The following is a 24,677-nucleotide window of genomic DNA, read 5'->3' as shown; positions in this document are numbered from 1 at the left end:
GATCTGATACAAACACAGTGTTTAAGTTTACTGAAAATAATGGAAGAAAATATTTCAAAGAAAATAGAGTCAGTATTTTCTATGTGCCTTAATTATTTGATTTTTTAATGTTCTATATTTAGAAGACCTGCTGACAACTATATAGGTCTACTCAAACCTAACATTTTGGTCTGAATTTCAGAAATATGAATCACAATTTGTCTTCAGGAATTCCAATATCAGTACAAACAGAAGAAAGCTGGCTTCGAGATTTGTCTGATAAAGCGCAATCGAGTGAGTAGTTTGACTTCTTAGCTTTTGCTGGGAGGAAGGATTGCCTATTGGAAATAACACAGGTGTAGAAGGCCAGTAGAGCCGGATTTGAATCCTGGCCCCAACACATACTAACCTTGTGATGTTGGGCAAGTTGCTTACCCTCTTTGAGTCTTACTTTCTTCATCCCTTGGTAATAGGCATACTGTCACAGGATTCTTATGAAGATCAAAACAAGATTAAATATTTTCAGTATTCAAGAAACGGTAGCAATTATGTTCACATCAAGAAATAATCTGCCATTGTATTTTTGATACATATCTTTATTTTTTATTATAAAAGTAACATGCACACTTTTTATATGTCAAGCCACTGACAAGTAGATAATGTAATAATTAAAATTTTAACTTTTCCAGTGTATTTCCTTTCAGCTTTATATTCACATTTTATGTTATGTAATTTATTCATCAGATGCTTACTGAACACTTACGGTTTGCCAAGCACCTATCATAGGCCTAGCCTGAAATAGGGAATCGGCAGTGAAAAAAACAAATCCCCCGTCTCAGTGTTATTAAAGTGTGGGAAGTGGAGGTGATGGTAAGAGCAATGATATATAGAATAAATCAGTAAATATATAAAACATTAGATGATGTCAGTGCCAAGGAGCAAAGTAAAGCAGGGAAGGGGCTGGAAAGTGTCGAGGGTTGGGGGTGGGGTGCAAGCTTATACAGGGTGCCCAGAGAAATCTTTCCTGAGAACCTGAGGTATCTGAGCAAAGACCTACAGGAGGGGAGAGAAGGAGCCAGGACAGTCTCACAGGAAAGGTGTTCCGTAGCAAGTGCCTCTTTCTAGAACAAGAGGCCAGTGTGGCGGCCATAGAGCAAGCAAGCAAGGAGGAGAGTCTTAGGGGATGAGGTTAGAGAGATCTGAGGACCAGATCTTTCCCAGTGGGAGCGAGGTGGGAAGCTGCTGGACAATTTGTGCAGAGAAGTGATACAATCCAATTGGTATTTTTAATGACTGCTGGCTGTGGAGAAAACATGAGGGCAAGAACCCGGAGACTGAGCCCAGAACACTCCATTATTAAGTTGGGGACAGGAGGAAGAAATTAAAGAAAAGCATCCAGTGAGGGAGAAGAAAAACCAGGAAGTGTTCTACATACCAATAAAGTTTCAAGGAGGCATAATGATCAACAGGTTCAAATGGTACTCAGAGGTTAGGAAGATGAGGGCTGAGCACTAACTACTAGATCTAGCACGTGGAAGTCATTGGTGATGTGGGTAAGACCAGCTTTAGTGTAACTATGGGGATAAAAGCCTGATTGGAGTAGGATCAAAAGACAGTAAACTAAATGTAGAATAGAAACGGAATCATGCTCCACAGTCCCCATTACTAAACTTTTAATGGCACAATGGTGTAACTAAAACATCAACACAGTCTTACTTTTAAAAAGTCAAAAGATACAAATCAAACAATAGTTTCTTTTGACTATTACCCTCAATTTTAGGTGTCACCACTATTATCATGTTGGTGTATCTTTCCAAATCCTTTCCTAGGCTTTTACATCCATATAAAAGTACAGTAGTGTGGCCCCTTTTGTTTGCTGTTGTTATTTACATGAATGGTAGCACGCTGAATATATTATTCTAGTTGCTTTTTCACTTAATATGCGTTGAAAATTTTTACCAGCAAATACAGGTAAAAATTCTTTGTAATTGTCATGTAATAGTACATAGTATAGATGTACAATTATTTATTTAAAGATTCCCCAACTGATGGGTAAAGTTTCTTCTAGATATTCACAAGTGTTACAGTAAGCTGCCTCCTCTCTGTTTACACACCCAAATATTGCTCTAAGACAGATGCCAAGAAAGTGGTATTGTTGAGCAAATAGTTACACATTTTAATCATCACCTTCCTAAAGAGCTGACCCAATGTATGCTTCCATCAAAAGGGTTGTTGAGACTACCCTTTTCCTACCCTTTCCCATATTTTATATTGTCATTCTTTTAAATTTTTGATAGTCTGGTAGGTGGAAATGATTATTATTATATTTCTTAATTATTCTGATTATTGCTGAGGTTGAGCATCTTGATACCAATATACATTTTTTGGTCATCTGAATATCTTCTTTGAATTAAGCAAAAGTGTTCATATCTTTTGCCCATTTTTCCATTGGCTTGTCTTTTCTTTCTTTATTTTTTGGCAGCTCTTTACATATCTGTAATACTTCTTTGAATGTTGCATATGTTGCAGATTGCTCCTCTTAGTTTGTCTTTTGCATTTGCTTGTGGTCATTTTTTGTTATATATAATTTTTTTTTTTTTTTTTGAGACGGAGTTTCGCTCTCGTTACCCAGGCTGGAGTGCAATGGCGCGATCTTGGCTCACCGCAACCTCCACCTCCTGGGTTCAGGCAATTCTCCTGCCTCAGCCTCCTGAGTAGCTGGGATTACAGGCACGTGCCACCATGCCCAGCTAATTTTTGTATTTTTAGTAGAGACAGGGTTTCACCTTGTTGACCAGGATGGTCTCGATCTCTTGACCTTGTGATCCACCCGCCTCGGCCTCCCAAAGTGCTGGGATTACAGGCTTGAGCCACTGTGCCCGGCCTATATATACTTTTAAATTTGATGTAAGTAAACCTTTTCCTTCTGATTCTCACATTTTGTGATTTAAAAAGTATTTCCCTAATTCAAGGTTATATGTATATTTTCCTACATTTTCATCTAAAACTTGTAGAATTTTACTATTTCCCTTTAGCACCTTAATCAATATGGACTTTATTTTTGTGAATGGCTTGAGAAAATAGCCATGCTTTTTTCCTCCCAACCTTTGTCCCCATACTACTCCTTAAGCAGTCCAACCCTTCCACTCTGCTTTGAAATGGTGTCTTTATCCTATACTAAATTATCACATATATATTGTATATACATTTCATGTGTGTTCCATAAGGAAAAACAGGTTTCTTCTTCAAAGGGAGTCTGGTACCTTCTCCGTTTTCGTTAAGGAATCCCAGGCTATTATAAACTATGTTAGTTTCCTCATGCAGCAGAGGGTGCAAGAGAAAGGGGAGACAGCAAAAGAAAACAGAATTCAGTCAACTGAGAGGGAAAAAAACTTTTGCTCAAAAAAAGGAACAAGATTCTAGAAGAGAAAAGAAAAAAACTTGAAGGCCTTTTAAATACACACATACACACACACATTTTGGATGTTAGCTGATTTTAACCATTGAGCTTTAAAAAAATTTTTTTTTAAATCTCATCACTGTATTTCAGCTAGGACAAATTGCTGTTGTTTCAGAAGTACTAAGTATCAAACCAGAAAGGGCTTGATTTAGGAACCAAAACCCAGGCTGTTGCGGTGGAAAAAAGAAGGCAGAACTTTAGCTATGGAACTGCAGCACGGGGCAACAACCAGGGCTTTCAGTTTGGCCTGGCTAGCAAAAAGGTGGCCTGGTTATGTAAATAAATCCCCTTAGGGAGTCAAAATCAAAAATGTTTCCTTCCCCCTCCTCCCCCCCCACCCTTTTGCTGGCCATTTTTCTCCCCCAGCCATGCACCTTTTTTCACCCCCAGTGGCAAATTAGCCACTTCAGAGGCCTCATTTCCTGTAACTTGGAACTTTCTTTTCAGTTTGATCCAAGTCAGATAGAATTGGTCAAACCCAATGGGAAAAAGCAAGAAACAAAAACAAACGACAACAAAAAAACAGTCAGCAAAACGATTATCGCACAGCTTATATGATTACTGAGTACTCTAGTGGTAAGGAGAAAGTAAGACCAGCTGGTTGTTAACATTACCTTTAGCCAAGACAAAACCCAATTCAGTTACTTACCTAGGGATGGGTCTCAGGCTGAAGACTGCCGGCTATCATCCAAGGAGCAGGGAAAAAAAATCTCATCTTTCCTGTTGGAAGCAAGCTCAAACTCTGTAAAAGAGTTACCTCCCTTCCATTGTCATAGAAATGGGAAAAAATTGCCTGCCTTATGTTGGAAGCCAGTAAAACTTCAAAAAATAAGAAGTTGTAGAGCAAAATAAACTTTAGATCAGGGATTCTCTGGAGAGGGTGCTTCCAGGCCTCAGCAAATTATCCTACTGGTTTGAGCCATAAAGATAGCTCAAGCTAGTACCAAGCACTGATAAGAGATTTGTCAAATGTCAGAGGAAACTCCACTCAGAATCCCTCTATGGTTACCAAAGTGTGAACCCTGAAAATCTGAGACAGGTCTCAGTTAATTTAGAAAGTTTATTTTAGCAAGGTTGAGGATGTGCACCTGTGAAACATCCACAGGAGATCCTGGTGACATGTGCCCAAGGTGGTAGGACCACAGTTTGGTTTTATACCTTTTAGGGATACAGGAGACCTCAATCAACATATGTCAGGTGAACACTGGTTTCTTCTGGAAAGGCAGGACACCTCAAAGCAGGGAGGTGGCTTCTAGGTGACAGGTTGATAAGAGACAAATGGCTGCATTCTTTTGAGTTTCTGTTTAGCCTCTCCAAAGGAGGCCATCAAATATGCCTTTATCTCGGTGAGCACAGGGGTGACATTGAATAGAATGGGAGGCAGGTTTGCCCTAAGTGGTTCCCAGCTTGACTTTTCCCCTTAGCTTAGTGATTTTTGGCGCCGCAAGATATTTTTCTTTCAGGTAAGCTACCCAGTTTAGGGTATTTTGTTAATAGCCCAAATGAACTAAGACAGCAGTGTATCATGGACATCTTTCCATATCAGGAATGACTGACCTAATTCTTTGAAATTACTCCATGATATTTCCTCATATACAGTTACTGTGACTTATGTAATGCTAGACATATCAGGGTTGTTCTTGTCTTCTGTTTTTTTTGTTTGTTTGTTTGTTTTGAGCTCTTCCCTATAACAAATAATGCATTAATGAAAATCTTTGTGCATTAATTTTTTTTAAATATCTGTGCTGGCATTTCTGTTAAATAAGGATGCCTAAAACATTTTTAAAATTTTTTCAGATGATCCACATTGCCCTCCACCTCCCCAAAATAGATCAACTTCTTTAAAATTTTTTAAATTATTTATTTACTTACTTTTTTTTTTTGAGACGGAGTTTCGCTCTTGTTACCCAGGCTGGAGTGCAATGGCGCGATCTCGGCTCACCACAACCTCCGCCTCCTGGGTTCAAGCAATTCTCCTGCCTCAGCCTCCCGAGTAGCTGGGACTACAGGCGTGCACCAACATGCCCAGCTAATTTTTGTATTTTTAGTAGAGACGGGGTTTCACCATGTTGACCAGAATGGTCTTGATCTCTTGACCTCGTGATCCACCCGCCTCGGCCTCCCAAAGTGCTGGGATTACAGGCATGAGCCACCGTGCTCGGCCTTATTTACTTACTTTCTGAGACAAGGTCTTGCTCTGCCACCCAGACTTGAGTGCAAAGGCGTGATCTCAGCTCACTGCAGCCTCAACCTCCTGCTCAAGCGATCCTCCCACCTCAGCCCCAGTAGCTGGGACCACAGGCATCCACCACCACAACCGGCTAAATTTTTTAAAGTTTTTCACAGAGACAGAGTCTCAGTATTTTGCCAAGGCTGGTCTCAAACTCCTGAACTCAAGTAATCCTCCCACCTTGGCCTCCCAGAGTTCTGGGATTACAGGCATGAGCAACCACGCCTAGCCTAGATCAACTTCTGAAGCCTATCTGTTTCCAACAGCAGCCCTAACAGCCCTTGCTGTCCTGGCATTGCTGAGAAAATAAGTCCCTTGCATTTTAATAGCCTCTTCCCTTTGCCTCTGTCCCATTGTAGGTTGCTCTGATTGGTTTTTCGTCATCACAATCCTGTCTGCTTTAAATCTTCTAGACATTTACTCAAAGTTGCTGATTTGTGGATGGCCTTCTTCCCCATTTCCAGTGCTGCTCTGGAATCTACATAGAGTAATCCCGGTGGTTTACTTCACTATCTTGAACTATAACCCTCAGCACCCTCCTACCTGAAAAATCTCACCAAGGATAACAGACATAAAGTAGATTGATGGTACTTAAAAGAAGCAGAAAACAAAAGGGTATGCAAAGCATAGTTATAACCGAGGAAAATATTAATCTGTGTAGCACAATAGTCCCCTCTTATCTACAATTTCATTTTCTGTGGTTTCAGCTACCTGCAGTCTGAAAAGGGAAATTTCAGAAATAATCAACACATATGTTGTAAATTGCATGATATTCTGTGTAGAGTGATGAAATCTCTCACCATTCCACTCTGTCCTGCCTGGGACATGAATCATCTCTTTGTCTGTTGGACTCACTTCGCAGCCTTCTGATGATCAGATTGACTGTAGTGGTATTACAGGGCTGTGTTCAAGTAACCCTTAGTTTTTTTAAATTTTATTTTACTTATTTATTTATTTTGAGACAGACTCTCACTCAGTAGCCCACGTAGGAGTGCAATGACATGATCTCGGCTCACTGCAACCTCTGCCTCCCTGGTTCTACAGGTGCCCACCACCACGCCTGGCTATTTTTTGTATTTTTAGTAGACATAGGGTTTCGCCATGTTGCCCAGGCTGGTCTGGAACTCCTGACCCCAAGTGATCCACTCACCTTGGCCTCCCAAAGTGCTGGGATTACAGGCATGAGCCACTCAGTTTCTTAATAATGGCCCCAAAGCTCAAGAGAAGTGATGTTGGCAATTTGGATATGCCAAAGAGAATTTATAAAGTGTGTCCTTTAAGTGAAAAGGTAAAAGTTATTGACTTCATTGAAAAAAAAAATAGTAGGCTGAGGTTGCTAAGACACATGGTAAGGATGAATCATCTATCTGCAAAATTGTGAAGGGAAAAGAAAGTTGTGCATAGTAGGGTTTGGTACTACCTGAACTTTCAGGCATCCACTCAGGATATTGGAATGTTTCCCCTGCAGATCAAGGGGGACTACCGTATTCCAAGGCTAGAAAGGAAGGTGAAACATTTTAAACTGTGATATATAGAATGCTTACTTTCCTTTGTTCTTCCTTATTGTTGACAAAATGTTATTTGGGAAAAGGGGCAAAAGTTTAAAAGATAAAAGAAACATAGTAAGGGTGCTTATTTTTCCAAGAGATGCACTTTCTTTTATATTCAGCTTCTTTTCTACTTTGTCAGATTGATGACACATGTACACTGTTTTGACAGGGAAGAAAACTGAACCTGAGTCTCTGGCATCTAAGTTAAGAGGTAAATACAGGTTTGGCGTCATCTCCTTTTGCTGGCAAAGGTAAACCACCAGTAGGGAACCACCTTAACTCACACAGAGCCCATCCGCTTTGAAAAATGACTCACCTAAGAACATGTGTAAGAAGGTGCTGAAAATGTCGGGGTTTGGGACATCTGAACAGTGTGTGTGTGTGTGCTGGGCTAGGAGGATGATGGTGGGTGTGAATCTCCAGATTACGGAAGTGGAATGCACTGCACAAAGGCTTTGAACGTTTCTCATAAATCTCTTCCTTCTCTTCAGAAAAATGGGTAATTGATCCAGAAGAGCCAAAACTAAATATTTTATATGAGCTGGAGGTAAGAAATGTTTATCATACTAACTAGTACACTGTTCTCATAGTAAAAATAGTTTATTCGATCTTCAATTATTTCCCCGCACCACCCTTTTCTCTTTTTAAATTTAGTTTAAGGAAGACTTCATGACACTGTTTGAGCCTTCTCTGAGAACATTACCCAGCATCGGACCACCTTCCATTCTGGCATACAAAGAAGAGAGGTCCAATCTAGGCCTTAACTTCAAGGTGACTTTAATTCATGGTTTTTTAATTATTACTCTTTTACAATGACATGAAAAATACATAATGATTTGCACAATAGACAGTGAACATACTCTGCAGGGAAAAAAAAAAAATGCCAAAGAGCTCAATTACTTAGAATAATACTTAGAGTGACTGTGTTCGTTGCCCAGGGCTGCTATAACAAGTACCACAAACTGGGTGATACTTTGGATAACAGACACTCACTGTCTCGTAGTTCTGGAGGCTAGAAGTTCGAAATTGGTGTTTTGGCAGGGCTGACCTACAGGGCGAGTCCTTCCTTCCCTCTTCCTAGCTCGTGGTGGTGGCAGCCATCCGTGGCATTCTGTGGCTCGCCACCACATCACTCCAATCTCTGTCTCAGTTGTCACACTATTCTCTCTGTGCGTCTGGGTCCAAATGTCCCTCTTTTCTAAAGACACCAAGTCATATTGGATTTGGGCCCATTCGAATGACCTCATCTTAACTTGATTACATTTGCACAGACTGTATTTCTCAATAAGGTCACATTCACAGGTACCAGGAGTTAGGACTTCAATGTATCTTTTTGGGAGACACAATTCAACCCATATGAGTGGCCGCAGAGCCTGGAAACAGGCCAGACACGCTGTCTCACACCTGTAATCCTTGCACTTTGGGATGCTGAGACAGATCACTTGAGAACAGCCTGGGTGACAGAAAGAGACCCTGTCTTTTAAAAAAAAAATTATTATTTTATTATTATTAATTTTTGAGACAGGGTCTTGCTGTGTCACCCAGGCCGAGTGTAAAAATGGCCTGATGATGGTTCACTACAGCCTCAACCTCCTGGGCTTAAGCAGTCCTCTCACCTCAGCTTCCCAAGTAGCTGGGACCACAGATGTGTACCACTATGTCTAGCTAATTTTTAAAGTATTTTGTAGAGATGGGTCTCACTATGTTGCCCAGGCTTATTATTAAAAGAAGAAGAGAGAGGAAGAAGGAGAAGAAAAAGAAGGAGGATGAGGAAGAGGAGAAGAAAAGAAGAAGAAAAAGAGAAGAAAGAAGGAGGAGGAGGCCTGGAAACAAGGGTGAATATTTGCCGTATTTGATCATGTGAAGTGACCGATTAATGCCTGTACTCGAAGGGCAAGAGAAAGGATACCTCAAGTAACTCCAATAAGATGGTGCACCACCACACTGCCTCTAGAGTGGTGAGGAACTGACTGATGGAATGATTGTTTCCAAACCTGGACTGGGTGCCATGGCCATGTGGAAAGAATTGCTTACTCCCCAGATCTGAAAACCCTTGATGACTTCTTGGGCATAGTAAAAATGCAGGTTTATTCTTTAACAATGAGGGGCATGAATCATGCAAGGCAATACATCATGGATGCCTGTGTAGAGATTATGGAAATGCCGAACAGATGCACTGATGTGGTGTTCATTGCCATTCTGTACAGCACCTCGAGCCATGCAATCTAATAAGGAGAAACATTAAGTATATCATGTAATATAGCGTCTATAAACATTTACTTCTTATTTTTACCCAGGTTTCTAAACTTTATGGTCACTCAACAGACTCTTCAGGGTAAAATTCTTATTTCTTTTTATTTGCTCATTTAAAAGATGTGGTCTCACTATATTGCCCAGTGTGGGCCGAACTCTTGTGCTCAAGCAATACTCCTACCTTGGCCTCTCAAAGTGCTGGGATTATAGGCATGACCCGTCAAGCCCACCCCAGAAATTCTTTATTTAAATGTAGCACCTTCCTTTTTCTGCACCACAAAGGCTTGTATCTAGGGATGTCCCTGAGGTTATACTCTCCTCCCCCAACACCCAGAGATGGGTCTGACCATGGGGAAGGCCTTGAGGCCCCTCCTGAAAAATGTCCCTGAACTGGCACTTGGATGAGGCTGGCTCCTCCTGCTCCCCAGCAGGTCTTTCAGGTCCAGTGTTGATGCCAATCTAGTTTAGGGGCAGCAGCAGCTGGCTTGCCCAGCTCTTCTCTCTAGCCCCGTCTCCTTCAGGTGCAGATCCCTACTCCCCTCATGGTCTTTTTTTTTGAGATGGAGTCTCACTCTGTCACCCAGGCTGGAGTGCTAGGATGCAGAGGCGCAATCTCAGCTCACTGCAACCTCCACCTCCTGGGTTCAAGTGATCCTCCCTTCTCAGCCTCCCTAGTAGCTGGGACTACAGGCATGTACCACCATGCCTGGCTAATTTTTGAATTTTTAGCAAAGACAGTGTTCACCATGTTGGTCAGACTGGTCTCAAATTCCTGACCTCAGGTGATCCGCCTGTCTCAGCCTCCCAAAATGCTAGGATTACAGGTGTCAGCCACCGCGCCCAGCCTTTCTCATGGTCTTTTGAAGCATCTCCACCGTGCTTCACCCCCAGCTAAGGGTGAAAGGAAGACGGGCTGAGGAGTTCACTACCAAGTCCCTTGTATGGAGCAGGCTGTGAATGGCTTGGCATTGCCCAGCTCTCCTTCTGCCCTACTCCAACATTTGATAGCTATCCTAGATTTTCCTCCATCATCCCTCTAGTGCAAGACTTCCCTCTCCAAGCATTCTGCTTTTCACAATGTGCACTACTTACTCTTGGGTAGGTTCAGTGGCCTGAATATGGTGGACATTACTCTGGGGTAGTGAATCCCTGGCTGTACTGGCCACCTTAGTCACACGTTAGCCCTATGTTGAGCATTTTTGCCAGTCTCAGAGAATGGTTTCCATGGCAAATACAGATGCTGTGGTAGTGTTAACAATCTGCCAGTCATGATCTGGGTCTCTTCCTGGAGGCCTGTCCTAAGGCTTGGCTGCTCACCTGCTCAGGAGCCTGTGCCGTCACAGGCATGACCTCAGGCCATTGACATGGCTGTGGTGTATCAGCTCCACATTGAGTCAGCTGAGCCCCTAACTCCCAATTTCTCCCAATTACCTCCCCTCCTCCTCCCTGTCCTGAATTACCTTCAGAATACAGACAAAATTCAGAACTCCAACCTAGGCTCCCCTGAAGAAAGGACTCTCATTTATTTTAGAAAGTTGGTCATTATACATGGTGGCCTACACAGTGATGTCAAGGCTTTTTCTTACGTGGCACTTCTTGAAAGAGTTATCGATGTTCAAATACCTTAGACCATTTGTATAAAATCCAGTGTGTTATCCTTGTCTCTTGCATCTAGGTACACACTACACATTTCCCACCCCAACAAGGGACTCTGGTATCCACAGTGAATTCATTTCTTCAACTTTCTTCTTACACAAGGGAGGCATTCTGAGGACCACATACTTTCTAATATGTTCAGCTCTGCTCTGAGGAATTTCAACAGACAGAGACCTGAAAAACACCACCTCAGGCTCCTCAAGCCTCACCAGCCCTTAAATGGAAGTGATACCACATACTGGCACATCTCATCACCACTGCTGTTCCATTCACCAACTATGCGCAGGGCCATGCTCTTGTTGCTCTGAGTCTTTGTGGAGACTTCTTTAATTTTTTCCTCTCTCTCTGAAGGATGAAGAGGAGGAGACATCACCTGAATGTGAATTTTGTGGAAGCGATCTAAGACCATTTTTTTCTAATGTGGATATTTGCTCTGAAGCAAAAGGGCATGTAAGTTCTAAGGCAGGTTTACTGTGAAAATAGTGTTGTCTTTAAACATATGTAGTATTTTCTCTTGCGTCTTTCCCCGCATTGTCATTTTTAAAAGTTAGGCTGGGCACACTGGCTCACACCTGTAATCCTAGCACTTTGAGCAGCCGTGGTGGGTGAATTGCCTGAGCCCAGGAGTTGGAGACCAGCCTGGGCAACATGGTGAAACTCTATCTCTACTAAAATACAAAAATTAGCCGGCCGTGGTGGCATGCACCTGTAGTCCCAGCTACTAGGGAAGCTGAGGCAGGAGAACTGCTTGAACCCAGAAGGCAGAGGTTGCAGTGAGCTGAGATTGTGCCAGTGCACTTCAGCCTGGGTGACAGAGTGAGACTCTGTCTCCCAAAAAAGTTATGTGTGAGCTGTCAGGGAAATGCAAATTGCAAGCATAATGAGATACCACTTCATACCCACTAGGATGGGTATAATTTAAAAGACAGATAATAATAAGTGTTGATAAAGATGTAGAGAAATTAGAACCCACATGTACTGCTGAGGGGGAATACGAACTGTTGCATCACTTTGGAAAACAGTCTAGTAGTTCCTTGAACGTTTCAACATACAGTAACCATATGACCCAGCAATTCTATTCCTAGGTTTATACCCAAGAAAACTGGCCACATATGTCCACACAAAAACTTGTATGAAAATGTTCACAGCAGCATGATTCTTAATAGCCAAAATATAGAAACAACCTGACGTCCATCAGTGGATGAATGGTGAATGGAATGTGGTATATCCATGCCATGAAATATTATTCAGCCATAAAAAGAAATATGAAGTACTGAAACATGTTACCATATGGATAAACCCTGAAAACATTATGCTAAGTGAAAGAAGCCAGTCTTTCACTTAGCATGTTGTATGGTTCCATTTTATAAACTGTACAGAACAGTCACATTTAGAGAGACAGAATGTAAATTAGTGGTTGCCAGGGACTGTGAAGAAAGGAGAGGAAGTGACTGTTAGTGAGAATGAGTTTCAGATTCTAAAATTGATTGTGGTGATAAGTGTACAACTCTGTGAATATATTACAACTAATGAATTGTACTTTTTAAATGGGTGAATTGTATGGTGTGTGAATTATGTTGTAATAAAGCTATTACTAGAATAAAAAGTTATGATAGATTGTTGTCCACATCTTAGTCATTTGTATCCCCTCTAGTCGTCTTCATCTAGGACTGATGAAATGAAAGTAACTTCTATGTTTTCCAGGCCTCCTGTTGTATTGCTTTCCAAAATCTGATTGACTCTATCTATGAGGAGCAAATAAAAATCAAACCCCCTAAGGCTGAATTAATCGCTATTAACCCTCATGCAGCCCATGGCAGTGAGGTTGACAGATTGAAGGCAAAAGAAAAAGCCATGCAAAGGTAACACTGAGCCTTTGATACTGAAACTCAGACAGGCCAGCTTAATCAGAGCACCTTTTGCAAATGAACCTCATTTTTTCAAGATATGTAATTTTAAAGATGTATTCCCTAGATTCACAAGCAATAACAGATCAAATTGACAAAGGATGGCATTTAAGCAGTTGAATTTTGTAGTAGACTGTTTTAAGCTTCAACCACATTTCAGATTTATGCCTAATATTTTTTGATTTTATAGGAAACAGGAGCAACGAATGGCCAGACATTTTGCAATAATATCAAGGGAACAGACTCATTTCTCTGAAGAAGGTGAGTTCATCAACGCTGATCTTATAGACCAGCTGTACAACATCAGAAAGCTCAGATGTTTAACCAATGATGAAATGGGTGTATTTAAAAAATAGTATTGGCTGGGTGTAGTGGTTCACGCCTGTAATCCCAACACTTTGAGAAGCCAAGGTGGGAGGATCACTTAAGTCCAAAAGTTTGAGAACAGTCTGGGTAACATGGTGAGATCCCATCTCTATTAAAAATAATAATAATAATTAGTAGTATTGAAAAGTTTTTAGTTCCAAGTACGGTATAGCCTGCATCAGTCAAAATGGCTCAGAAAATCTAGCGTTTCCAGCCATCTGGCCTTTGGAGTTTTCAGTCTTCATCTCATTGCTATTATTTATTGAAATAAATTAGCAACACCTATAGAGCACTTTACGGATAATCGCAAAGAGCTTTCAAGTTTCATATTTTATTAAGCATACTTTCCATTTTGTTTTCAAGCTTGGATATGGAGAATCTGTCCAAAATGAGTCTGCTTATTTTGTTCATCTCTTAGTTGTGTAAGCTGGCTGGCCAGTATCACTGTAGTACTGGTACAGTTGAAGAAACGCTGAGTTCAGAATCAGAAGTCCTGTATTTATATCCTTGATTTTCTCCTCAGAGGCTGTCTGATGTAGAGTAAATGACTTAATCTTCCTAGGCATCAGGCTCCTCCTCTACCACCCAGGGCTACTGAAAAGACACTGAGATGGGAGCTAAGCTCTGAGGACGTAAAGGCATGAGAATGATACAGTGGACTTTGGGGATTTGCCGGTAACGGGTGGGAGGGCGGTGAGGGATAAAAGACTACACATCACTGCTCAGGTGATAAGTGTGCCTAAATCTCAGAAATCACCACTAAAGAACTTATTCACGTAACCAAACACCACCTGTTCCCCAAAATCCTATTGAAATAAAATAAAAATAGAAGTTGAACTGCCAAAAAAAAAAAAAAAAGAAAAGAAAAGAAAAAAATGCTTAGAGAAGACACATTTTTATTTATTTTTGTAACTAAATCCCTAATATAAAGTTTCTTGGCTGGGCGCGGTGGCTCAAGCCTGTAATCCCAGCACTTTGAGAGGTCGAGGCGGGTGGATCACGAGGTCAAGAGATCGAGACCATCCTGGTCAACATGGTGAAACCCCGTCTCTACTAAAAATACAAAAATTAGCTGGGCATGGTGGCGCACGCCTGTGGTCCCAGCTACTAGGGAGGCTGAGGCAGGAGAATTGCTTGAACCCAGGAGGCGGAGGTTGTGGTGAGCCGAGATCGCGCCATTGCACTCCAGCCTGGGTAACAAGAAGAGCGAAACCCCGTCTCAAAAAAAAAAAAAAAAGTTTCTTGACATCCAACTGTTTAGAGTGTCAGTTCTACAGGAACTAAAAGCCAGAAAGTTCCACTTAACGAAAATTGTCTTTTTTTTCTTTTTCTTTTTTTTTTTTTTTAGAGACAGTCTCACTTTGTCACCCAGGCTGAAGTGTAGTGGTGCGATCTTGGCTCACTGCAACCTCTGTCTCCCGGGTTCAAGCAATTCTCCTGCCTCAGCCTCCTGAGCAGCTGGGATTACAGGCACACACCACCATGCCTAGCTAGTGTTTGTATTTTTGGTAGAGATAGGGTTTCACCACATTGGCCAGGCTGGTCTCAAACGCCTGACCTCAAGTAATCTACCCGCCTTGGCTTCCCAAAGTGCTGGGATTACAGGCATGTGCCACTGAGCCTGGCCTCATTTTTCTTAACAAAGGAATGTCCTTTTTTTTGCCAAAAGAAGCCCCTTCCCTAATTTAATGAAGGCTGACATTTTTCTTTCTTTCATCCTCTTCATATGTAAGATGGGAATAATAGCATTTTTAAAGATGATGAAAAATTCAGATATAAAAAAGTCTTATGAATCAATGCATTCATATTGGGGTTTGAAATTTCATTTTAGAAAAGAGGCTTTAGAAAATTTAAAACATACATGTGTTTCTATGTGATTCTTTTCCCATTAGATTCAAAGCGCTTAAAAACAATTTCTTATCAACTTTCTGTGGATATTCCAGAAAAACCAACAATTGATGACATAATATTTGATTTTCAACTAAAAAACAGTAACATGTTCATCATTTGTTGTGATTCTCGGATGGCATGTGGAAAGGTAATGAATTTGTAATTTTTTACTTGCTATTAAAAAAATCAGTTTTACCTAAAATTATAAACTCTTTCATGAAGCTTGGCTACATGATGCATTTAACTAGTTGTCAAAAAGAATTAGCACAGGCTTGGCCTTTTAACTTTTACTAGACTTTATAACAATGTCTTATGTTTGTATTAAGGGCTTTTTTACTTTAAAATGTAAGTGTTGCATATTAAAGAACATCTGAAACTTGTAGAAAATTAAAAGGAAGGGAAGAAAATTACCAGAAGTTCCCAATCACTTCTTCCAGAACATTAATATTTCAATATTTTCTTTTTTTTTTTTTTTTTTTGAGACGGAGTTTCGCTCTTGTTACCCAGGCTGGAGTGCAATGGCACGATCTCGGCTCACTGCAACCTCCGCCTCCTGGGTTCAGGCAATTCTTCTGCCTCAGCCTCCTGAACAGCTGGGATTACAGGCACGCGCCACCATGCCCAGCTAATTTTTGTATTTTTAGTAGAGACGGGGTTTCACCTTGTTGACCAGGATGGTCTCGATCTCTCGACCTCGTGATCCACCCGCCTCGGCCTCCCAAAGTGCTGGGATTACAGGCTTGAGCCACCGCGCCCAGCCCAATATTTCAATATTTTCTAGACTTACACTGCCCACTATGGTAGCAATACTACGTTGAGCTATTTAGATTTAAATTAAATTAAAAATGTAATTCCTCAGTCACACTAGCTATTCCACAAGTCTTAGATAGCTACATGTAATTAGTGGCTACTGTACCACAGTGAAGATAGAGAACACTTTGCTTGTAATCAAGTTATATTAGCACTGTTCTAGATGGTTTCCCTTGCATATGTTTTTAACATATTTATAATTGTATCATATATATAATTTTAATCTCTTTTTTTTTTTTTTTTTTTTTGAGACGGAGTTTCACTCTTGTTACCCAGGCTGGAGTGCAATGGCGCGATCTCGGCTCACCGCAACCTCCGCCTCCTGGGTTCAGGCAATTCTCCTGCTTCAGCCTCCTGAGTAGCTGGGATTACAGGCACGCGCCACCATGCCCAGCTAATTTTTTTTTGTATTTTTAGTAGAGACAGGGTTTCACCATGTTGACCAGGTTGGTCTCGATCTCTCGACCTTGTGATCCACCCGCCTCGGCCTCCCAAAGTGCTGGGATTACAGGCTTGAGCCACGGCGCCCGGCAATTTTAATCTCTTTTTTAGCTTAATTATAAAAACAGATTTTCCAAGACTAGGTACAGTGGCTCACATCTGTAATCCCAGCACTTTGGGAAGCCAAAGTGGACGGATTGATGGAGTCCAGAAGTTCAAGACCAGCCTGGACAACAAGACAGAACCCCGTTTCTAGGAAATATAGAAAAATTAGTTGCGCATGAAATTAGTTGCGCATGTTTGCACGTACCTGCAGTTTCAGCTACTTAGGGGGCTGAAGTAGAAGGATCCCTTAAGCTTGGGGGCAGAGGTTGCAGTGAACTGAGATTGCACCACTGCACTCCAGCCTGGGTCACAGAGCAAGATCCTGTCTCAATTTTTTTAAAATGCATGATATTATATAGTTTGCATTATTTTAATAGCTATGTAATTTTTCATGTAGTTTAACCCATTTTTCTGTTCTTGGACATACTGATTCTTAACAATTTTTTTGCTATACTAAGTAGCATTTCTTTAAATATCCTTGTAAGTAAGTACATTTCTGTATAAGTATAGTTTCTCAGAATAGATTTCCCAACATTAAATCACTGAGACCTGGTTTGTTTCTCTTGGGAAGTAAAGAATTTAAGGGGTAAATCAGGCAAACTGGCTTGCACCTGTAATCCCAGCTATTCAGGAGGCTAAGGTGGAAGATAAGTTGAGGCCAGAAGTTTGAAACCAGTCTGAGCAGCATAGCAAAATCCCATCTCTAAAAAAAAAAAATTTGGCTGGGTGTGGTGGCTCACGCCTGTAATCCTAAAACTTTGGGAGGCCGAGGCGGATGGATTGCTGGAGCTCCGGAGTTTGAGACCAGCCTGGGCAACATAGTGAAACCCCATCTCTACTAAAATACAAAAAATTAGCCAGATGTGGCAGCATGTACCTGTAATCCCAGCTACTTGGGAGGCTGAGACAGGAGAATTGCTTGAACCTGGGAGGCAGAGGTTGCAGTTAGCCATGATCACGCCAGTTCATTCTAGCCAGGGTGACAGAATAGGACTCTGTCTCAAAAAATTTATTTTTATTTTTATTTTTTGTTGTTGTTTTTAGCACAATATGTGACATTTGGATAGCAAAAAAAATATTTTTAATGAATTAGCTGGGCATGGTGGCACATGCCTATAGGCCCACCTATTTGGAAGGCTGAGGCAGGAGGATCACCTGAGCTGAGAGTTTGAGACTGCAGTGGGCTATCATCATGTACTCCAGCCTGGGTGACAGAGCAAGACCCCATCTCAAAACAAACAAACAAACAAAAAAAGAGAGTAAGGGTGTCAGTAAACCCAGGTGCCTGAAAGAAGTAAATCCAAACTATCTTTGGAGAAAGGTCACTAATTCAACCTTCAAATCACATCTACAAATTATTTTTCAAGTTCAGTTACAGAACACAGTAAAAATTAAACAAGAACAGAAGAAAACTTAACACTACAACTAAAAACCCAGAGGAATAATATCCAATAAGAAGAGACCTGAAAAGACTTTGGCAAATGAAGAAGTCTAACTGTGTTAATGAAAATAAAAGATCAGCTGAAACTATATGAAGGGAACAGAAAACTATAAAGTGATGTAGCAGATTTGAAAAGAAAAAAAATGAAATGAAATGAAAAATGCTACAACTGAAATAAAAAATACAATTGAAAATAAAAATTTAAAAGATGAGAGTTAAAAGCAGGTTAAACTAAAGAAATAGCTAATGTCCAGGAAGAAAGGTTGAAAAGAAAAAATATCAAAATTCATTATGGGGACTGAAAAAAAGATAAGAAACACAAGAGAGAGTGTATGGTACAAAAATAAAATGAGGGCTGGGCGCGGTGGCTCACGCCTGTAATCCCAGCACTTTGGGAGGCCGAGGCGGGTGGATCATGAGGTCAAGAGATCGAGACCATCCTGGTCAACATGGTGAAACCCCGTCTCTACTAAAAATACAAAAAATTAGCTGGGCATGGTGGTGCATGCCTGTAATCCCAGCTACTCAGGAGGCTGAGGCAGGAGAATTGCCTGAACCCAGGAGGCGGAGGTTGCAGTGAGCCGAGATCATGCCATTGCACTCCAGCCTGGGTAACAAGAGTGAAACTCTGTTTCAAAAAATAAAATAAAATAAATAAATAAAAAATAAAATAAAATGAAAGGTCTAAAGTACATTTATTCAAAATACCAGAACACGAGAAAAAAAGATAATTAGGAAGAGGCAATATTTTAAAAGATAATGGATGATAATTGTTCAAAATTGAGAAAAGAGACCAATCCACAGGTTTAAGAATCCCAGTGATTTCAAGCAGCATGAGAAAGAAAAAATGGAGAAAACCAAAGACAGAAAGAAAGAAGAAAAAAGAAAGAAAGAAAGAGAAAAAGAAAGAAGAAAGAAAGAGAGAGAGAGAGAAAGAAAGAAAGAAAAAGAAAAAATCTTAGAAGTAGCAGAGGGAATAAAAGTTCAGGGTTCAGGTTACATTGAAAAGAAAACAGACTAGCAGATGACCTCCCAACAGCCAACAATAGAGGTTCAAAGGCAATGAATGGAATGTCTTAAGTGTGGTGAAAGACTACAATGGCCAATCTAGAATTCTATACCCAGTTAAAATATATTTCAAGAAACTGTAAGATAGGTCAGATGCAGTGGCTCACACCTGTAACCCCAGCCCTCTGGGAGACCAAAGCAGGCACATCACCTGAGGTAGGGAGTTTGAGACCAGCGTGGCCAACATAGTGAAACCTCATTTGTACTAAAAATACAAAGATTATCCAGGTATGGTGGCACACACCTGTAATCCCATCTACTTGAGAGGTTGAGGCAGGAAAATCGGTTTAACCCAGGAGGTGGAGGTTGCAGTGAGCCAAGATCATACCACGGCACACCAGCCTGGGCAATAGAACAAGACTCTGTCTCAAAACAAAAAAAAATAAAAAATAAATGAAAGTGTAAGATAAAGATAAGAGGATCACTTTATAAGATAAAGGCTCTCTGCTCCTCCTGTTCGACAGACAGCCGCATCTTGTCTCCTGTCGCCAGCCACATCCCTGACACCATGGGAAGGTGAAGGTCGGAGTCAACAAATTTGGTTGTATTGGGCACCTGGTCACCAGGGCTGCTTTTAACTCTGGTAAAGTGGATATTGTCGCCATCAATGATCCCTTCATTGACCTCAACTACATGGTCTACATATTCCAGTATGATTCCACCCATGGCAAGTTCCATGGCACTGTCAAGGCTGAGAACGGGAAGCTTGTCACCAATGGAAATCCCATCACCATCTTCCAGGAGTGAGATCCCTCCAAAATCAAGTGGGGCAATGCTGGCGCTGAGTACATGGTGGAGTCCACTGGCGTCTTCACCACCATGGTGAAGGCTGGGGCTCACTTGCAGTGGGGAGCCAAAAGGGTCATCATATCTGCCCCCTCTGCTGATGCCCCCATGTTTGTGATGGGCGTGAACCATGACAACAGCCTCAAGATCGTCAGCAATGCCTCCTGCACCACCAACTGCTTAGCACCCCTGGCCAAGGTCATCCATGACAACTTTGGTTTTTTTTTGTTTTTTTTTTTTTTGAGACGGAGTTTCGCTCTTGTTACCCAGGCTGGAGTGCAATGGCACGATCTTGGCTCACCGCAACCTCCGCCTCCTGAGTTCAGGCAATTCTCCTGCCTCAGCCTCCTGAGTAGCTGGGATTATAGGCACGTGCCACCATGCCCAGCTAATTTTTTGTATTTTTAGTAGAGACGGGGTTTCACCGTGTTGACCAGGATGGTCTCGATCTCTTGACCTCGTGATCCACCCGCCTCGGCCTCCCAAAGTGCTGGGATTACAGGCTTGAGCCACTGCGCCCGGCCACAACTTTGGTATTGTGAAGGACTCATGACCACCGTCCACGCCATCATTACCACCCAGAAGACGGTGGATGGACCCTCCAGGAAACTGTGGTGTGATGGACGTGGGGCTCTCCAGAACATCATCCCTGCCTCTACTGGTGCTGCCAAGGCCGTGGGCAAGGTCATCCCTGAGCTGAATGGGAAGCTCACTGGCATGGCCTTCCGTGTCCCCACTGCCAACGTGTCAGTGGTGGACCTGACCCGCCATCTGGAAAAACCTGCCAAATATGATCACATCAAGAAGGTGAGGAAGCAGGTGTCGGAGGGCCCCCTCAAGGGCATCCTGGGCTACACTGAGCACCAGGTGGTGTCCTCTGACTTCAGCAGTGACACCCATTCTTCCACCTTCGATGCTGGGGCTGGCATTGCCCTCAATGACCACTTTGTCAAGCTGATTTCCTGGTATGACAATGAATTTGGCTACAGCAACAGGGTGGTGGACCTTATGTCCCACATGGCCTCCAAGGAATAAGACCCCTGGACTACCAGCCCCAGCAAGAGCACGAGAGGAAGAGAGGCCCTCATCGCTGGGGAGTCCCTGCCACACTGAGTCCCCCACCACACTGAATCGTCCCTCCTCACAGTTTCCATGCAGACCCCTTGAAGAGGGAGGGGCCTAGGCAGCCCCACCTTGTCATGTACCATCAGTAAAGTCCCCTGTGCTCAGCCAACAACAACAAAAAAAACAGATAAATATAAAGATGATCTCTTTTTAATTAATAAAATTGCAATCTACCAGGAAGATACAGCATTATAAAATATGTTGTCCTTATTAGCACAGCCTCAGAAATATATGGAGCAAAATTTCACAGACGTAAAAGGAGAAATAAAACCACATTCATAATGAGATAGTTTAGCCTACTTTTTTTTTTTTTTGAGAGAGTCTTGCTCTGTTGCCCAGGCTGGAGTGCAGTGGTGTGGTCTCAGCTCACTGCAACCTCTGCTTCCCAGGTTCAAGTGATTCTCTGCCTCAGCCTCTCAAGTAGCTGGGATTACAGGTATATAATCCCACTGGCCACCACGCACAGCTAACTTTTGTACATTTAGTGAAGGCAGGATTTTACCATGTTGGCCAGGCTAGTCTTGAACTTTTGACCTCAGGTGATCCGCCTGCCTCGGCCTCCCAAAGTGCTGGGATTATGGGTGTGAGCCACTGTGCCTGGCCCTACCTCTTTCAGTAATTCACTACTAGACCAAAAATAAAAATAAAAAAACAAGGAAGAGGGTGCAATCCATTTAACAAATTTGACCTAATGTTCATGGATAGGGAGAGGAAATATTTTAAGGATGACACTCTTTGATCAGATCACTCTTTCCAGAGTGATCTATAGATCCGATACAATCTCAGATTCTAACAAGATTGGATATGTATGGTATTGGGGGAAGGGAAGTCTCGACAAGTTGATTCTAAAATGTATGTGGAAATACAGAGAACCTAGAGTAACCAAAACACTCTTGAAGAAGAAGAGGCTGAGGAGAGGAGAATATGTTCTACCAGATATTAAGAACTATTACAAAATATAGTAATTAAGAGAGTATAGTATTGTGGCAGGATAAACAAGGAAATCCATATACATAATAGAGTCGAGAAACAGACTCATGCATGCATGAGCATCTGATTTATGACAACAGTGGCATTGTACTTTGTGCTGGGGCTGTGTTTTATCTGCTTTTGTTTTGTTCTTATAGTAATGTGTATAATGTAAAAAAAAAGTTCAAATAGATATGTAATGGCAGATTTCTACCAGAAGGATTTTTTTTTTTTTTTTTTTTTTTTTGAGACGGAGTTTCACTGGTTACCCAGGCTGGAGTGCAATGGCGCGATCTCGGCTCACCGCAACCTCCGCCTCCTGGGTTCAGGCAATTCTCCTGCCTCAGCCTCCTGAGTAGCTGGGATTACAGGCACGCGCCACCATGCCCAGCTAATTTTTGTATTTTTAGTAGAGACGGGGTTTCACCATGTTGACCAGGATGGTCTCGATCTCTTGACCTCGTGATCCACCCGCCTCAGCCTCCCAAAGTGCTGGGATTACAGGCTTGAGCCACCGCGCCCGGCTTTACCTGAAGGATTTTTATCAAGTTATACTTACAAGGGTTAGGGACAATCTATACATAAGTGTTAAGGATTGTTTTCTGTTGTTGAGCAGGGCCAAAGTGTAAATTAAGAAATGATTTGTATCAGTGTCTTTTTTTTTTTTGAGATGGAGTTTCGCTCTTGTTACCCAGGCTGGAGTGCAATGGCGCGATCTCGGCTCACTGCAACCTCCGCCTCCTGGGTTCAGGCAATTCTCCTGCCTCAGCCTCCTGAGTAGCTGGGATTACAGGCACGCGCCACCATGCCCAGGTAATTTTTTTGTATTTTTAGTAGAGACGGGGTTTCACCATGTTGACCAGGATGGTCTCGATCTCTTGACCTCGTGATCCACCCGCCTCGGCCTCCCAAAGTGCTGGGATTACAGACGTGAGCCACTGCGCCCGGCCCCTGTATCACTGTCTAGTAACCAGCCGATGTGCATTGTTGTCGTACTTACTACTTTATATCTGAAACAAGTGTATTTTCTGTTGTGTATAGGTTGTGAGGAATGAGCTCTTAGAGAAGCACTACAAACATGGGAGCAAGTTTCTGACTTCATTTCCAGATGGGACAACACAAATATTGTATCCTCTTTCAACAAGCTATTTTTATTAGCTTTATTACTTTAAAAAAAACAGGAAGTTAAAGAAAGAAAATATATGACCGGGCGCAGTGGCTCACCTGTAATGCCAGCACTTTGGAAGGCCAAAGCAGGCAGATCGCTTGAGCTCAGGAGGTCGAGACCAGCCTGGGCGACATGGCAAAACTCCACCTCCATAAAATGTTAGTTGGGCACGGTGGCACATGCTTGTAGTCCTAGCTACTAGGAGACTTGAAGTAGGGGGATCACCTGGGCTCAGGAGGTGGCAGCTGCAGTGACTGATATTGTGCCACTGCACTCCAGCACGGGCAACAAAGTGAAACCCTGTCTCAAACAACAACAAGAACAACAACAACAACAAAACCAAACCAAACCAAACAACAACAACAACAAAATATATATATAAAGATCCAGTGTAACTGAAAAATAGAAACTTTAATTAAAAAGACAAATCAATAGAAAGATAAAGGAAAACTATAAAGAAACTATAGTGGCTGAGCATGGTAGCACACACTTATAATCCCAGCACTTTGAGAGGCCGAGGAAGGAGGATTACTGGATTCCAGGAGTTTAAGCTCAGCCTGGGCAGCATAGTGAGATCCCATCTCTACAAAAAATAAAAATATTTAGCCAGGTGCGGTGGTACATACCTGCAGTCCCGGCTACTTAGGATGATGAAGTGAAAAGATTGCTTGAGCCTGGGAGGTCAAGGCTGCAGGGAGCCATGATCATGCCACTGCACTCCAGCCTAAATGACAGCAAGACCAAGAAAGAGGAAGGAAGGGAGGGAGGGAGGGAGGGAGGAAGGAAGGGAAGGAAGGAGAGGGAAAGAAAAAGAAAGAAAGGAGCCGGGCGCGGTGGCTCAAGCCTGTAATCCCAGCACTTTGGGAGGCCGAGGCGGGTGGATCACGAGGTCGAGAGATCGAGACCATCCTGGTCAACAAGGTGAAACCCCGTCTCTACTAAAAATACAAAACATTAGCTGGGCATGGTGGTGCGTGCCTGTAATCCCAGCTACTCAGGAGGCTGAGGCAGGAGAATTGCCTGAACCCAGGAGGCGGAGGTTGCGGTGAGCCGAGATCGCGCCATTGCACTCCAGCCTGGGTAACAAGAGTGAAACTCCGTCTCCGAAAAAAAAAAAAAAAAAAAAAAAAGGAAGGAAGGAAGGAAAGGAAAAAAGCAGGCAGGCAGGCAAATACTACCCTCAAATTCTACCACCCAGAGAAAAGCTGTTAGCATTTAATTACTATTGTTTTTTTAAGACAGGATCTCACTGTGAGGCCCAGGTTAGAGTATAGTAGCCTGATTATGACCCACCGCAACCTCAACCCTAGGGGCTCAAGCAGTCGTCCCACCTCAGCATCCTAAATAGATGGGACCACAGGCATGCACCACTATACCTGGCTATTTTTTTTAATTTTTGGTGGAGATAGGGTCTCTCTATGTTGCCCAGGCTGGTCTTGAACCCCTGGATGCAAGCAATCCTCCTTTCTCAGC

General features: G+C 42.2%; 1 protein-coding gene and 1 pseudogene across 1 annotated transcript in view; both read left to right on the top strand.

Annotated features, from left to right (window-relative positions):
- ERICH6 (glutamate rich 6) overlaps positions 1–24,677 on the top strand; it is a 38,438-nt gene that overhangs the window by 4,930 nt on the left and 8,831 nt on the right. The window contains exons 3-12 of the mRNA XM_003925040.3: positions 182–277; positions 1,367–1,377; positions 7,389–7,430; positions 7,711–7,766; positions 7,874–7,990; positions 11,480–11,578; positions 12,833–12,990; positions 13,226–13,296; positions 15,294–15,439; positions 23,078–23,163. Of these exons, the coding sequence (XP_003925089.1) occupies positions 182–277; positions 1,367–1,377; positions 7,389–7,430; positions 7,711–7,766; positions 7,874–7,990; positions 11,480–11,578; positions 12,833–12,990; positions 13,226–13,296; positions 15,294–15,439; positions 23,078–23,163 (882 nt within the window). The remainder of the gene's footprint in view (positions 1–181; positions 278–1,366; positions 1,378–7,388; positions 7,431–7,710; positions 7,767–7,873; positions 7,991–11,479; positions 11,579–12,832; positions 12,991–13,225; positions 13,297–15,293; positions 15,440–23,077; positions 23,164–24,677) is intronic.
- On the top strand, positions 19,692–20,992 carry LOC120368344 (glyceraldehyde-3-phosphate dehydrogenase-like; annotated as a pseudogene).

The sequence above is a fragment of the Saimiri boliviensis genome, chromosome 9 (genome assembly GCF_048565385.1).
Source record: "Saimiri boliviensis isolate mSaiBol1 chromosome 9, mSaiBol1.pri, whole genome shotgun sequence".
Classification (NCBI taxonomy): Eukaryota; Metazoa; Chordata; class Mammalia; order Primates; family Cebidae; genus Saimiri; species Saimiri boliviensis.
Note: the sequence above shows the minus strand (reverse complement) of the source record. Positions and strands in the feature narration are given on the sequence as shown.